Source organism: Erythrolamprus reginae, chromosome 9 (assembly GCF_031021105.1).
Source record: "Erythrolamprus reginae isolate rEryReg1 chromosome 9, rEryReg1.hap1, whole genome shotgun sequence".
Classification (NCBI taxonomy): Eukaryota; Metazoa; Chordata; class Lepidosauria; order Squamata; family Dipsadidae; genus Erythrolamprus; species Erythrolamprus reginae.
In genome coordinates, this window is record NC_091958.1 from 45,900,367 (window position 1) to 45,914,805 (window position 14,439).

The 14,439-nt window shown below is 40.3% G+C and overlaps 1 protein-coding gene across 1 annotated transcript in view; it reads left to right on the top strand.

The window, feature by feature from the left end:
* The window catches only part of LOC139172192 (uncharacterized), a 46,848-nt gene that overhangs the window by 4,533 nt on the left and 27,876 nt on the right, over positions 1 to 14,439 (top strand). The window contains exons 3-7 of the mRNA XM_070761039.1: positions 5,395 to 6,322; positions 7,318 to 7,549; positions 9,127 to 9,284; positions 11,288 to 11,389; positions 14,119 to 14,319. Of these exons, the coding sequence (XP_070617140.1) occupies positions 5,455 to 6,322; positions 7,318 to 7,549; positions 9,127 to 9,284; positions 11,288 to 11,389; positions 14,119 to 14,319 (1,561 nt within the window). The 5' untranslated portion in view covers positions 5,395 to 5,454. The remainder of the gene's footprint in view (positions 1 to 5,394; positions 6,323 to 7,317; positions 7,550 to 9,126; positions 9,285 to 11,287; positions 11,390 to 14,118; positions 14,320 to 14,439) is intronic.

Genomic DNA, 14,439 nt, shown 5'->3' on the forward strand with positions numbered 1-14,439 from the left:
CTAGAAGGTGATTGGTCAGTGAATGTTTCCTGTGCCTCCACTCTTCCTGTTGCTGATAGGTGGAGGGATTATGAGGGGAATGTTTTTGTTCGGATGGAGGCGGCTGGCAAAATGGCCTCCACGGGCCATATCCAGCACACGGGCCATAGTTTGGGGACCCATGTTTAATTTCCCCACGTCAAACCTGACCATGTCTCACGGCACACTAGTGTGCCATGGCACGCTGGTTGAAAAACACTGAAATAGAGAGTAGAGTAGAGTAGAACAGAACAGAACAGAAAGTAGAATAGAATAGAGAGTGGAGTGGAGTGGAATAGAATAGAATAGAATTTTATTTTTATTTATTTTATTTATTTATTTTATTTATTCATTTGTCCAATACACAATACATATGGAAGAGAATAGAGATGAAGTAATATATATAAAGATAATATGTAAAAATAGAGGAGAAGATATATGAAAGGAAGAAAATATATATGATATATGAGATAAAGGAAAGACAATTGGACAGGGGACGAAAGGCACACTGGTGCACTTATGTACGCCCCTTACTGACCTCTTAGGAACCTGGAGACGTCAATCGTGGAGAGTCTAAGGGAGAAATGTTGGGGGTTAGGGGTTGACACTATTGAGTCCGGTAATGAGTTCCACGCTTCGACAACTCGATTGTTAAAGTCATATTTTTTACAGTCAAGTTTGGAGCGGTTTATATTAAGTTTGAATCTGTTGCGTGCTCTTGTGTTGTTGAAGCTGAAGTAGTCATTGACCGGTAGGACGTTGCAGCATATGATCTTGTGGGCAATACTTAAAAATCGTGTTTTAGGCGCCGTAGTTTTAAGCTTTCTAGACCCAGGATTGTTAGTCTATTTTCGTAGGGTATTCTGTTTCGAGTGGAGGAATGAAGGGCTCTTCTGGTGAAATATCTTTGGACGTTTTCAAGGGTGTTGATGTCCGAGATGTGGTATGGGTTCCAGACAGATGAGCTGTATTCAAGGATAGGTCTGGCAAAGGTTTTGTAGGCTCTTGTGAGTAGTGTGAGATTGCCGGAGCAGAAGCTACGTAGGATCAGGTTAACAACTCTAGAAGCCTTTTTGGTGATATTGTTGCAGTGGGCTTTAGCACTTAGGTCATTCGATATTAGTATTCCAAGGTCTTTTACTGAGTGTGGGTTGGCTGTGAGAATCTGTTTATTCAGTTTATATATGAGGTTTGGATTCTTTTTGCCGATGTGGAGGGTAGAGCATTTGTTGGTTGATATTTGAAGTTGCCAGGTGTTAGACCAATAGAATAGAATAGAATAGAATAGAATAGAATAGAATTTATCGGCCAGGTGGGATTGGACACACAAGGAATTTGTCTTTGGTGCAGATGCTCTCAGCGTACATGAAAGAAAAAGATACGTTTGTCAAGTATCCTGAGGTACAACACTGAATGATTGTCATAGGGTACAAATAAGTAATCAGGAAACAATCAACATTGTTGGGGGGACATGATCGAAACATTTAAATATGTTAAAGGGTTAAATAGGGTTCAGGAGGGAAGTGTTTTTAATAGGAAAGTGAACACAAGAACAAGGGGACACAATCTGAACTTAGTTGGGGGAAAGATCAAAGGCAACATGAGAAAATATTATTTTACTGAAAGAGTAGTAGATCCTTGGAACAAACTTCCAGCAGACGTGGTTGGTAAATCCACAGTAACTGAATTTAAACATGCCTGGGATAAACATATATCCATTATAAGATAAAATACAGGAAATAGTATAAGGGCAGACTAGATGGACCGTGAGGTCTTTTTCTGCCGTCAGTCTTCTATGTTTCTATGTTTCTATAAATATAAATCATAAGGATACAAACAACAGGTTACAGTCATACAGTCATACATGGGAGGGGATGGGTGATAGGAACTTGGGAAGTTTAGTGGAACGTTTTAGCAGCAACAGGTTTTAATGCAACAAGCTGCTAGAATTGCGTTTTTGCAAAGTGTTTTTCCTGTCTAACCCATATGTAGATAAACACATTCTTAATTTAAAAGCTATTCTCGCCAGTAACAGGATATGAATTTATCCAAGCTGTGGTCAAACTGGAGGGTATCTCTACATGATATAATCTTTTGGGTGTAAACCACAGTTTCCTTTAGTAGATCAAAAGAAAAAGGTGCAGGAAACACCCCTTCATTTTTTGGTGTGCAACTTATTCATTTTCTAATAGTAAACTGTTTAAACGGCAGCCACAACAAAATCAGTTACGTTATCCCAGACCTCACTGTAAAAGTGTATTTGTTGCTGTGGAATTGGAATAGAATAGAATAACAGAGTTGGAAGAGACCTTGGGGGTTTTCTAGTCCATCCCTTGGCTCAAGCAGGAGATCCTTCCTCCCCCCCCCAATATATTTTTATTGATTTTCTTAAAATAGACAAAACTGACAAACATACATTTAACATAAAAACGGGGTTGTATCTTCCCCGCTTATTCTAGAAGTAAAATTTCAATACAGAAAGAGAATACATTCAAAAAATACTTAAATTCAACTTATTGCTTTGAATGGAAAGAAGAAATTTGTTTTACCTTATGCAATAAATTTTCATACATAAACTAATTCTAACATAACTCTTAAATCATATCAATGCTAATTCTAACATACATCTTAAATCATATCACTGCTAATATAATTCTCTTATTTATTTATTCATTATTTTAATATTTCTTCTTGTTTATCCATATACAGTGGAACCCCGACATAAGAGCTGCTCTACTTAAGAGCAACTCGAGATAAGAGCTGGGAGGGGAGAGATATTTTTGTTCTACTTACAAGCCCAAATTCAGGAGCTGTCTCCTGAAGCCAAACGCTAACTTCCGCGTTCGGCTTCAGGAGACAGCTGCGAAGCGGCGCGCGTGTTTTAAAAGGTTGCAGCCGGCCTGGGGGGCTCGGGGGGGTGCTTGCAGCTTTCTTTCTTGCTCTTTTTCTTTCTCTCTTTTACCTTCCCTTCCTCTATTTCTTCTTTTCTTTCTCCTTCCCACCTTCTTCCCTCCCTCCCTCCCTTCACTCATTCCTCTCTTACTCTCCCCTTTCATAAGTTTCCTTGCTTCCTTCCTCTGTTCCCGTCCCTTCCCCCTTTCTTTCTTTCTTTCTTTCTTTCTTTCTTTCTTTCTTTCTTTCTTTCTTTCTTGCTTTCTTGCTTTCTTGCTTTCTTTCTTGCTCTTTTTCTTTCTCTCTTTTACCTTCCCTTCCTCTATTTCTTCTTTTCTTTCTCCTTCCCACCTTCTTCCCTCCCTCCCTCCCTTCACTCATTCCTCTCTTACTCTCCCCTTTCATAAGTTTCCTTGCTTCCTTCCTCTGTTCCTGTCCCTTCCCTCTTTCCTTCCTTCTTTCCCACCCTCCGTCCATTCATTCACCCATTCCTCTCTTGATCGCTTAAAGCCGGTCCCTGGTGCAAAAAGGGTTGGGGACCTCTGTCCTACAGGATTGGGTGGCAGAGAAGTTGAACATATGTAAATTTAAAAGTTTAAGAAAGTTTACAAGTTAAGTGAAAGAAACTTCATTATTCATTTATATGTACATGTACATTTCTTCATTAAAAACATGTCTTTCTGCATAATTTAGACTAACTTTGTGAGTTTTTTGAGGGCTGGAACCAATTAAAATTATTTACATTAATTCCTATGGGGAAAAGTCGTTCGAGATAAGAGCTGCTCGACTTAAGAGCCCAGGTCCGGAACGAATTAAACTCGTATCTCGAGGTACCACTGTATACACTTTGTTCCATATCTCATAATATTCTGTTTCTTCTTGATCTTTTAACCGTCTTGTCATCATATCCATTTCAGCGCAATCTAATATTTTCTCAATAACTTCCTGTTCTTTGGGGATGTTTTCCCCTGGCTCAAGCAGGAGATCCTATACCAGTGATGGAGAAACTTTTTTGGTTTGTATAAGGGTGTGTGCATGAGTGCTAGCGCATGTGCACCCAAATCATGCCCGCCCCCACTCATGCACATTCACACCCGCTCCTTGGGTTTATGTTGCTTTTCTTCTTGAATTATATAATAATAATAGTAATAATAATAATAATAACAATAATAATAATAATAATAATAGTAATAATAAAAACCATATTCTTCAATTAGAGAAGTTCTTAATAACAACAACAACAGAGTTGGAAGGGACTTTGGAGGTCTTCTAGTCCAACCCCCTGCTTAGGCAGGAAATCCTACATTACTTCAGACAGATGGTTATCCAACATCTGCTTAAAAACTTCCAGTGTTGGAGCATTCACAACTTCTGGAGGCAAGCTGTTTCACTGATCAATTGTTCTGACTGTCAGGAAATTTCTCCTTAGTTCTAAGCTGCTTCTCTCCTTGATTAGTTTCCACCCATTGCTTCTTGCCCTACCCTCAGGTGCTTTGGAGAATAGGTTGACTCCTTCTGAATAAGCATATATTAAGTAATATTTCCCCCCTAAGTAAATCCTCCCTCAATTAATTTTTGTTTCCTTTCCACTGGCCATGGATCGGCAATTCTCTCTTTGGAAGGAGAAAGAATAGGAGTAGAATAGAATAGAATAGAACAGAATAGAATAGAATTTTTTATTGGCCAAATGTGATTGTATATTTATTTATTTATTTATTTATTTATTGGATTTGTATGCCGCCCCTCTCCGGACACTCAGGGCGGCTAACAGCAACAATAAAACAGTGTACAATAGTAATCTGATGTTAAAAACAATTAAAAGCCCATTAATATAAAAACCAAACATACATGCATACATACATACCATGCATAGAATTGTAAAGGCCTAGGGTAAAGAGGATCTCAATTCCCCCATGCCTGACGGCAGAGGTGGGTTTTAAGTAGCTTACGAAAGGCAAGGAGAGTGGGGGCAATTCTAATCTCTGGGGGGAGTTGGTTCCAGAGGGCCAGGGCCGCCACAGAGAAGGCTCTTCCCCTGGGTCCCTGGGTCCCGCCGAGTCTGCGGAGAGGGGCGGCATACAAATCTAAGTAATAAATAATAAAAATAAATAAATAAGCGACATTGTTTAGTTTATATTATCTTTTATTGGTATGCAATATTTGTTACCGTGTCCAAGATAAGTGTCCTTTCCTAGGTAAAAGTATTTGTTATTGCTTTGGATCATCCTGGTTATGGCCAGGTTGGCAATGATTTACTGTGCAACGAAAGCACAGCTTTTTAATTTCTTTCGGTTTCCTACTAATGGAAAAGATAAGATTATAAAAGGGAAAAATATTACTTGAATAACTGCGGAATGGCGCTAGACTCGCTTGTGATTCTTCTTTGGATTTCAGGCGTCTGTATCTTTGTGCGTTCATCATTTTTACCGCTTGGAATAGTGTTTGCTGTTTTTAACCAGCTGGTTTCTCTTCTCTTTTCCCCAGACCTGTTTGGGAAGTGGACCCAATTGTTAGGCTGTTGGAAAACGGCTCGCCTCTGCCATCATGGGATCTAGTTTGATCTGTGCATCTGCACTTCTGCTGTGCTTCTGGTTACCTGAAGGGAATTCACAGAACATCCTCAAAGGTCAAAAGACGAAGCCGACCCTCCTGATTAATGAGGTCAATGCAGATAATCCCGGAGAGGACACCATGGAGTATTTGGAACTGTATCATGTCAGCGGACAAAGAGTTGCTTTGAAGGGATATCATTTAGTCTTCTACAACGGGAATGGAAACCGGGCCTACGAGGTCTTGGATCTTGGTGGTTTTTCCACAGATGACCAGGGTTTTCTCCTGATTGGGTCTGGCAACCTTGTCCCAAGGCCGGCTAAAATCCTCTCGAAGGGCACAATCCAGAACGGACCGGATGCAATTGCTCTCTATTACGGGAGATTGGACTTGTACAAAGGCATGGCTGTAAACAACGAAGGCCTGGTGAATGCTTTAGTTCATAAATCCAACAAGAGGGACAAAGCGGATGAGTTGGTCCGTGTTCTGACCCCTGGAACGGAACCTTTCTTGGAGGACCCTTTGTTCCGGACCACGGATGATGAGTCTCTGGAGAGGTGCCAAGGGACGGATTCTCAGAGATTCTTCCAACTGGGGGCACCAACCCCTGGCGCGGATAACCACTGCATTCCTTTCTCAAAGTTGAACGGCTCTTTTCTGATCAATGAGGTTAAGTTGGCGTCCTCTCTTGGGGACACTGAGTTTGTGGAGCTCCAAGGTCCCCCTTCCGTAGAGGTGAAGGACCTGGTGATATTGCTGGTAGAAGGAAGCACCCAAAAGATCTACTCTGTCATGGAGGTCAAGGGTGAAACTTCTCCTGATGGGTTACTTCTGTTGGGTTCGGGACTGTCCAAAATTACAGGTAAGGCTAGATACATCTATATACTTTATTTTATTTATTTATTTTATTTATTTATTTTGTCCAATACACAATGAGAGTTTTAGTGGGTATATATCTATACACATAATAAAATACATGATGAAGGTTATAGAGGAGATACTCATAGTAAAATACTGTATATCTAAGAAATAATAGAAAAGAAGATAAAGTAATAGAACATATCAATGAAAGAATAGAAGAAGAGATATAGGAATAGAAGAAAGGTATAGGAGATATAGGAGAGCAATAGGACAGGGGAAGGAAGGCACTCTAGTGCACTTGTACTCGCCCCTTACTGACCTCCTAGGAATCTGGATAGGTCAACCATAGATAATCTAAGGGTAAAGTGTTGGGGGTTTGGGGATGACACTATGGGGTCCGGTAATGAGTTCCACGCTTCAACAACTCGGTTACTGAAGTCATATTTTTTACAGTCAAGTTTGGACCGGTTAATATTAAGTTTAAATCTGTTGTGTGCTCTTGTGTTGTTGTGGTTGAAGCTGAAGTAGTCGCCGACAGGCAAGAAATTGCAGCATACGAGTGGGGATTATCTGTGATAATTTGATTATTCAGTTCGTATTTGGAGTTCAGATTCTTCTTCCCAATGTGTAGGACAGAGCATTTGCTAGTTGAGATTTGGAGTTGCCATGTGTTAGACCACTCAGAAACAACGTCAAGGTCTTTTTGGAGAGTAGTTGTGTTATCGGTTTAATATAGGATCCTTTGGCCACCACGATCAGTAGCCATTGGCTACTTGGCCCATGTTAAATGACGTGTTACTGCATAAAATTACTGTTGCTCAGGCGAACTTCAGCTGTAATTTACAAGCAGAATACTCCCTGCTCCCTTCAAAGACGCTAGCAGCTTTATTTTTAGCATCTTGCAAGAATCTAGCACTTGTTTTAGAAGCTGTAATCATGGACTACCTCTGTACCTTTACCTTTAAAAATGCTACATTAAGACTCTCTTTATTTCAGGGGGCGCAGCTCACTTTCAGAATTTCACTTTCCTCAAGAATTCCAGCACCCCCCTTCTCAAAGCGGGTACCAACGCCATTGCCCTGTACAGTCACTATGTTGTAGAGGACTCCAGCATCACGTCAACACCAGCCCCTCTGGATGCCTTGGTGTACACTACAGTGGAACAGTCAGATTCAGAACTTCTGAATATCTTGACCCCTGGGAAACCTCTCTTCTACGTGAGCAGACAGTAAGGAAGCTGGAAGCTGGCCCGGTCCATTTAGAAAAACTACTCCCCTCGCCCATTTTGCAGAAGAGAAACTACTAAAATCGCTCTGGCCCTTTTCTGTGCTTCCTTCTCTCAAGCTTCCAAGCAGGGGTGGGATTCAAACATTTTTATTATCGGTTCTGTGAGTGTGGCATGGTGGGCATGGCAGGGGAAGGATACTGCAAAATCCCCAATCCTTCCCCACTGCTTGGGGAAGGATACTGCAAAATCTCAATTCCCTCCCCACTCCTTGGGGAAGGATACTGCAAAATCTCCATTCCCTCCCACTCCAGGGGAAGGATACTGCAAAATCCCCATTCCCTCCTCACTCCTTGGGGAAGGATACTGCAAAATCTCCATTCCCTCCCCACTCCAGGGGAAGGATACTGCAAAATATGCATTCCCTCCCCACTCCAGGGGAAGGATACTGCAAAATCCCCATTCCCTCCCACTCCAGGGGAAGGATACTGCAAAATATGCATTCCCTCCCCACTCCAGGGGAAGGATACTGCAAAATCTCCATTCCCTCCCACTCCAGGGGAAGGATACTGCAAAATCTCCATTTCCTCCCACTCCAGGGGAAGGATACTGCAAAATCCCCATTCCCTCCTCACTCCTTGGGGAAGGATACTGCAAAATCTCCCTTCCCTCCCACTCCAGGGGAAGGATACTGCAAAATCTCCATTCCCTCTCCACTCCTTGGGGAAGGATACTGCAAAATCTCCATTCCCTCCCCACTCCAGGGGAAGGATACTGCAAAATATGCATTCCCTCCCCACTCCTTGGGGAAGGATACTGCAAAATCTCCATTCCCTCCCCACTCCAGGGGAAGGATACTGCAAATTCTCCATACTCTCACCACTCCTTGGGGAAGGATACTGCAAATTCTCTATACTCTCCCCACTCTAGGGGAAGGATACTACAAAATCTCAATTTCCAACCCACTCCAGGGGAAGGTTACTGTAAAATCTCCATTCCCACCCGATCACCTGGATTTGGGAGGCAGAGAATAGATGGGGGTGGGTCCAGTCAAGATGGTAATTAATGGTTCTCTGAACTACTCAAAATTTTCGCTACCGGTTCTCTAGAACTGCTTAGTACCTGCTGAATCCCACCTCGGCTTCCAAGTAACACATCTCCAATGAAGAGAACTCCGAGGCAGGCATATTTCTTAAAAAACATCTTTATTGGGGCATTATCCTATTGGCACATCCTTGGTAGAAAACCAGCTCTACTTTTCTGCTAGTTTTACACCCAATTAAATGTAAAAGTATGTAACTTTCCCCCAGGGTCACACAATCCAATCAGCACACATTCTAATCATTGGTTGTCTTCAGTCTCCACTTCCCCAACCCCTGGGGCAATGTCCTTGGTTCCCAGAGGAAACAAATTTATTTTGGGTTACATCACCCCAGTTATCTCTCTATACTCCTCTCCCTGCCCCTAAACTCCAGGCTGTGTCAAGCCTGAAGCCATGTGAAAACAAATGCCTATGGAAAAAAGCTACCAGATAAGCTTCAGGGTTAACACCCACCTTCCCCTCTGATCATTTTCATCAGATCCCAGCAGGATGGGGCCTCGATCAGCCGGTGCGCCTGCTGCTCCGTCTCTCGCGATTCCTCCTCTTACGCGCTCAGCAAGCCCACACCTTTGCAGTTCAACGACTGCCCGAAGATGCGCTTTAGCCAAAAAGTTTCCTTTTGTTTTCAAGTAACAGGTAAGCGCTACCTGGCGACAGTGATGAATTGAAGCACGGAATTTCACCAAATGTACTGTAATGAGTTAGTGAAAAAGACCTTGGGGGAAGAGGCCAAGAGAGGCTGCCAAGGGAACAGACAGATAAGAGGCAGCATAGCCCTCATCTAGATAATGGATGGGGAAAAGGGTTCGCTAGTTTCTCGGGCTGCAAAAGAGACCGTGGAAGATTTAGAGCAGAAATCGAAGTGACATTCAAAGTGACAATAAAGTTATTGTTCTGTTCTGTTCTATATTCTATCCTATCCTATTCTAATCTAGTCTAATCTAATCTAGTCTAGTCTAGTCTAGTCTATATACTGTACTGTATTCTATTTCCCATTCCCATTCCATTCCATTCTTTTCTATATAGTGTTCCCTTGATTTTCGCGGGTTCGAACTTCGCAAATAGCCTATACCACGGTTTTTCAAAAAATATTAATTAAAAAATACTTTGCGATTTTTTTCTATACCACGGTTTTTCCCTCCCGATGACGTCATTCATCATTGCCAAACTAATAATTTTTGCAAATAAATAACAAAAAAAATTATTGTTAATAAATAATTATGTTTATAAATATCAGGATCACTAAGTCTTATTCAATGGTGAGTCCGAGTAATAATGGTGAGTAAATGGTTGTTAAGGGAATGGGAAATGGTAATTTAGGGGTTTAAAGTGTTAAGGGAAGGCTTGTGATACTGTCCATAGCCAAAAATGGTGTATTTACTTCCGCATCTCTACTTCGCGGAAATTCGACTTTTGCGGGCGGTCTCGGAACGCATCCCCCGCAAAAATTGAGGGAACACTGTACTCTTCTCTCCTCTATTTTATATACTCTACTATACTCTATTCCTATTCTGTTCTTTTAAAAAAAAAATTATTAGTTTTTCTTTAAGACAAACAATACAAACAACATTTAACATTTAAAGGAGCTACCATTGCTCCGCTAAACATAGAAGTCTTGCTAATATAGAAAAAAAAAGTCTAACTGTGATTTAGATCAATACAGAAAAATAATTCATGATATACTACTATATTATAACATCTGCTTCGGTATTTCCATTTTGACATTGTGATTTATATAATTGGAATCAATTCTAATATACTAAAAACTTTCCCATAAAATTTCTTAATATACTACTATAATATAACATCTACTTCTATATTTTCATTTTAATAATATAATTAAAATAATTGAAATCAATTCATTAAACAAAAAACTTATACTTAAAATTTCTTAATATACTACTATACTATATAGTTATGCAATTTAAAATCTACTTCTTTATTTCAATGTTAACAATATAATTAAAACAATTAAGGTCAATTAATCAAGCAGAAAACCTTATCCTTTAAATTTCTTAATATACTACTATACTATAACATCTACTTTTCTTAATGATTAAAATAATTGAAATCCATTAATAAGGTTAATAGCTTATCCTTAAAATTTCAATATATCATTTATTCAATTTAATAAATTCAAATGTTATAAAATTTATTTGCATATTATTAACAGCTTTTTTAACATTCCACCAATTATATATATATATACTGTATATATATTCCTATTCTGTTCTATTCTGTTCTATTCTATTCTATTCTATGTACTCTACTGTACTCTATTCTTATTCCCATTCCTGTTCCATTCATTTTCAGTTCCATTCTATATACAGTACTCTACTCTACTGAATTTTGTTCTGTTCTATTCTGTTCTGTTCTATTCTATTCTATTCACTCCACTCTACTGTATTCTATTCCTGTTCCTGTTCCATTCCTTTCTGTTCTGTTCCGTTCTGTTCCATTCCATCCCATTCCATTCTATTCTATTCTACTTTCAGACTTGCAAGATTCTGTTAACTGCCTCTCCTGATACTTGCACACCTGAGAGAGGGCGGGGTGTAAACGCATTAAACAAACCAGGTGGAAGATACAAACCTTATAACTTCTCTGTCTCTTCTATTGATCTTTCTTTGTACCTTAAGATTGCCGACAAAAACCTGAGGACGAAAGCACGATACAGAGAGTTCTGGCCCAGTCTCTGGAGAAACGATGCAACTGCAGTTTTTCCCCAGCGTATTTCAAAAGTAAGCTCAGAGAAACCACAGTTGAAAGAACCAATGAAGACAATGGTTCCATGTTTTTACAAAACCTTCCAGTAAGATCCTTAACAAACTCACAAAGGAGGCTGAGACATCACTGGAGAAACAAACAAATGTGTGGAAAATGTCCTAGCTGAAAACAAAGGAAGAACATTTTGATGGTGTTCTTTCATGGCTTAATCCAGGGGGGATCCCCAAACTTGGCAACTTTAAGACTTGTGGACTTCAACTCCCAGAATTCTCCAGCCAGCATAGAAACATAGAAACATAGAAGACTGACGGCAGAAAAAGACCTCATACAGATTGAGTTCATTAAGTCTTTCCTGATACGTTTTATGCTTAAGACCTTCCACCATTCTTGTAGCCCGTCTTTGGACCCCTTCAATTTTGTCAATATCTTTTTGTAGGTGAGGTCTCCAGAACTGAACACAGAACTCCAAGTGTGGTCTCACCAGCACTCTATATAAGGGGATCACAATCTCCCTCTTCCTGCTTGTTATACCTCTAGCTATGCAGCCAAGCATCCTACTTGCTTTTCCTACCGCCCGACCATATGTTCGATCTGACCTAAAAGTGGTTCATAAAATCATTTACCACAATGTCCTACCTCTCAATTATTTATTCAGCCTCAACCACAACAATACACAAGCACACAATAGATTCAAACTCAAGGTAAAGTTTTCCAAGCTCACTTGCAGAAAACATGACAGAGGGGTCAATGCCTGGAATGTTCTACCTGACTCTGTGGTTTCTTCCCCAAACCCCCAAAATTATAATCTTAGTCTGTCTACAGTCGACCTCACCCGATTCCTAAGAGGTCTATAAGTGGCGCGCATAAGTGCACCACGGTGCCTACCGTCCCTGACCTACTGTCCTATAATTGCCTAATTTACCTGTACCTACTTTGCTAATGTTTATTCCAATATCTACTATATATGTTTGGCAAACAAACAAAATAAATAAATAAATAAATAAATAAAGTCTTAAAGTTGCCAAGTTTGAAAACTCTGGTTTAATCTGTGGCAGAAAGAAGATCAGCTGGCTGGTTCATTAAATTGTGTAAACAAATAGTCTGAATATAGTAATTCAGTTGATGACACAGCCATTTGCATTTATTAACTGTATTAAGGTTTGGTTTACTCCCTGATCCTCTAGTGCAGTGTTTTTCAACCAGTGTGCCGTGGCACACTACTGTGCCGCGAGACATGGTCAGGTGTGCCACGAAGCTCAGAGAGAAAGAAACAAGAAAGGGAGAAAGAGAGAAAGAAAGCAAGAGAGAGAGAAAGAAAGAGAGAAAGAACGCAAGAGAGAGAGAGAAAACAAGAGAAAGAAAGAGAGAGAGAGAGCAAGAGAGAGAAAGAAAGCAAGAGAGAGAGAGAAAGAGAGGGAGGGAAGGAGAGAGAGAGAAAGACATAGAGGGAGGTAGGGAGGGAGAGAGAAAGAGAGCAAAAAAGAGAGGAAGGAAGGAAGAGAAAGAGAGGGATGGAGAGAGAGAGAGAGAAAGAGGAAGGAAGGGAGAGAAAGAGGGAGGGAGAAAGAAATAGAGTGAAGGGGAGGAAAAGAGAGAGAGAGAATATTTTGTCCAAACTTTTTTAGCGCCCCCCCCCCCCAATGTGCCCCAGGATTTCGTAAATGTAAAAAATGTGCCGCGGCTCAAAAAAGGTTGAAAATCACTGCTCTAGTGTATGGGGTCGGCAAAGTTAGCTCTTCTGTCACATGTGGACTTCAACTCCCAGAATTCCTGAGCTAGCGTGACTAGTTGGCTCAGGAATTCTGGGAGTTGAAGTCCATAAGTCTAGCATGTGCCTAGCATCTAAACTGTAAAAAAAAAAGGCATGAAATTAAATTTTAAAAAGATTCAGATCTGTGCTATCATAACAAGATAGGTAATGATAGGTAAAGATCGGAGAGGGGCGGCATACAAATCTAATATTTTTATTATTTATTTATTTATTTACCTACTTGTTTATTTATTTACCTACTTATTTATTTATTTACCTACTTATTTATTTATTTATTTATTTACATATTTATTTACTTATTTATTTACTTATTTACTTACTCACTTATTTATTTGTTTGTTTGCTTGCTTATTTATTTATTTATTTACTTACTTGTTTGTTTGTTTGTTTGTATGCCTCCCCTCTCCGTAGACTCAGGGCGGCTCACAACAGCAATAAAACAATTCATGACAAATCTAATAATTTAAAAACATTTTTAAAAACCCCGTTATTAAGCAGACATACACACAGACATACCATACATAAATTGTATAGGCCCGGGGGAGATATCTCAATTCCCCCATGCCTGGCGGCAAAGGTGGGTTTTAAGGAGTTTACGAAAGGCAAGGAGGGTGGGGGCAGTTCTAATCTCCAGGGGGAGCTGGTTCCAGAGAGTCGGGGCCACCACAGAGAAGGCTCTTCCCCTGGGGCCCGCCAAACGACATTTAGTCGACGGGACCTGGAGAAGGCCAACTCTGTGGGACCTAACCGGTCGCTGGGATTCGTGCGGCAGAAGGCGGTCCCGGAGATATTCTGGTCCGGTGCCATGAAGGGCTTTATAGGTCGTAACCAACACTTTGAATTGTGACCGGAATATTATTATTATTATTATTATTATTATTATTATTATTATTATTATTATAATATTTGGGCATAAAAGTCAATAAAATAAAATTAAACAATGAGCTTTTCCTTTCATTCCTCTCGTGACAGATCCCGTTTTAACCTGTGAAGGCAGAGAATTGATTTTCACTGCCCTCTTGAGTGCCCGGTCAACAGACCAGCTGGATCGTGAGTTGCAAGTCCTCTCAATTTTGGAAAAGAATAAAGAACAGTTGCATTTTGGAAACCAGAACCACAGCCTGGTGATTAAGACTTGTTCAAGCAATGCAGATGGGACAGACCTACCTCCAGGTGCAGTAATGAATGAATTAAATGAATTGAATGAAATGTTTGTATGTTCAATCTAAGCAGGGGTCTTCATCCTTGGCAACTTTTAAGATTTGTGGACTTCAACTCCCAGAGTTCCTCAAT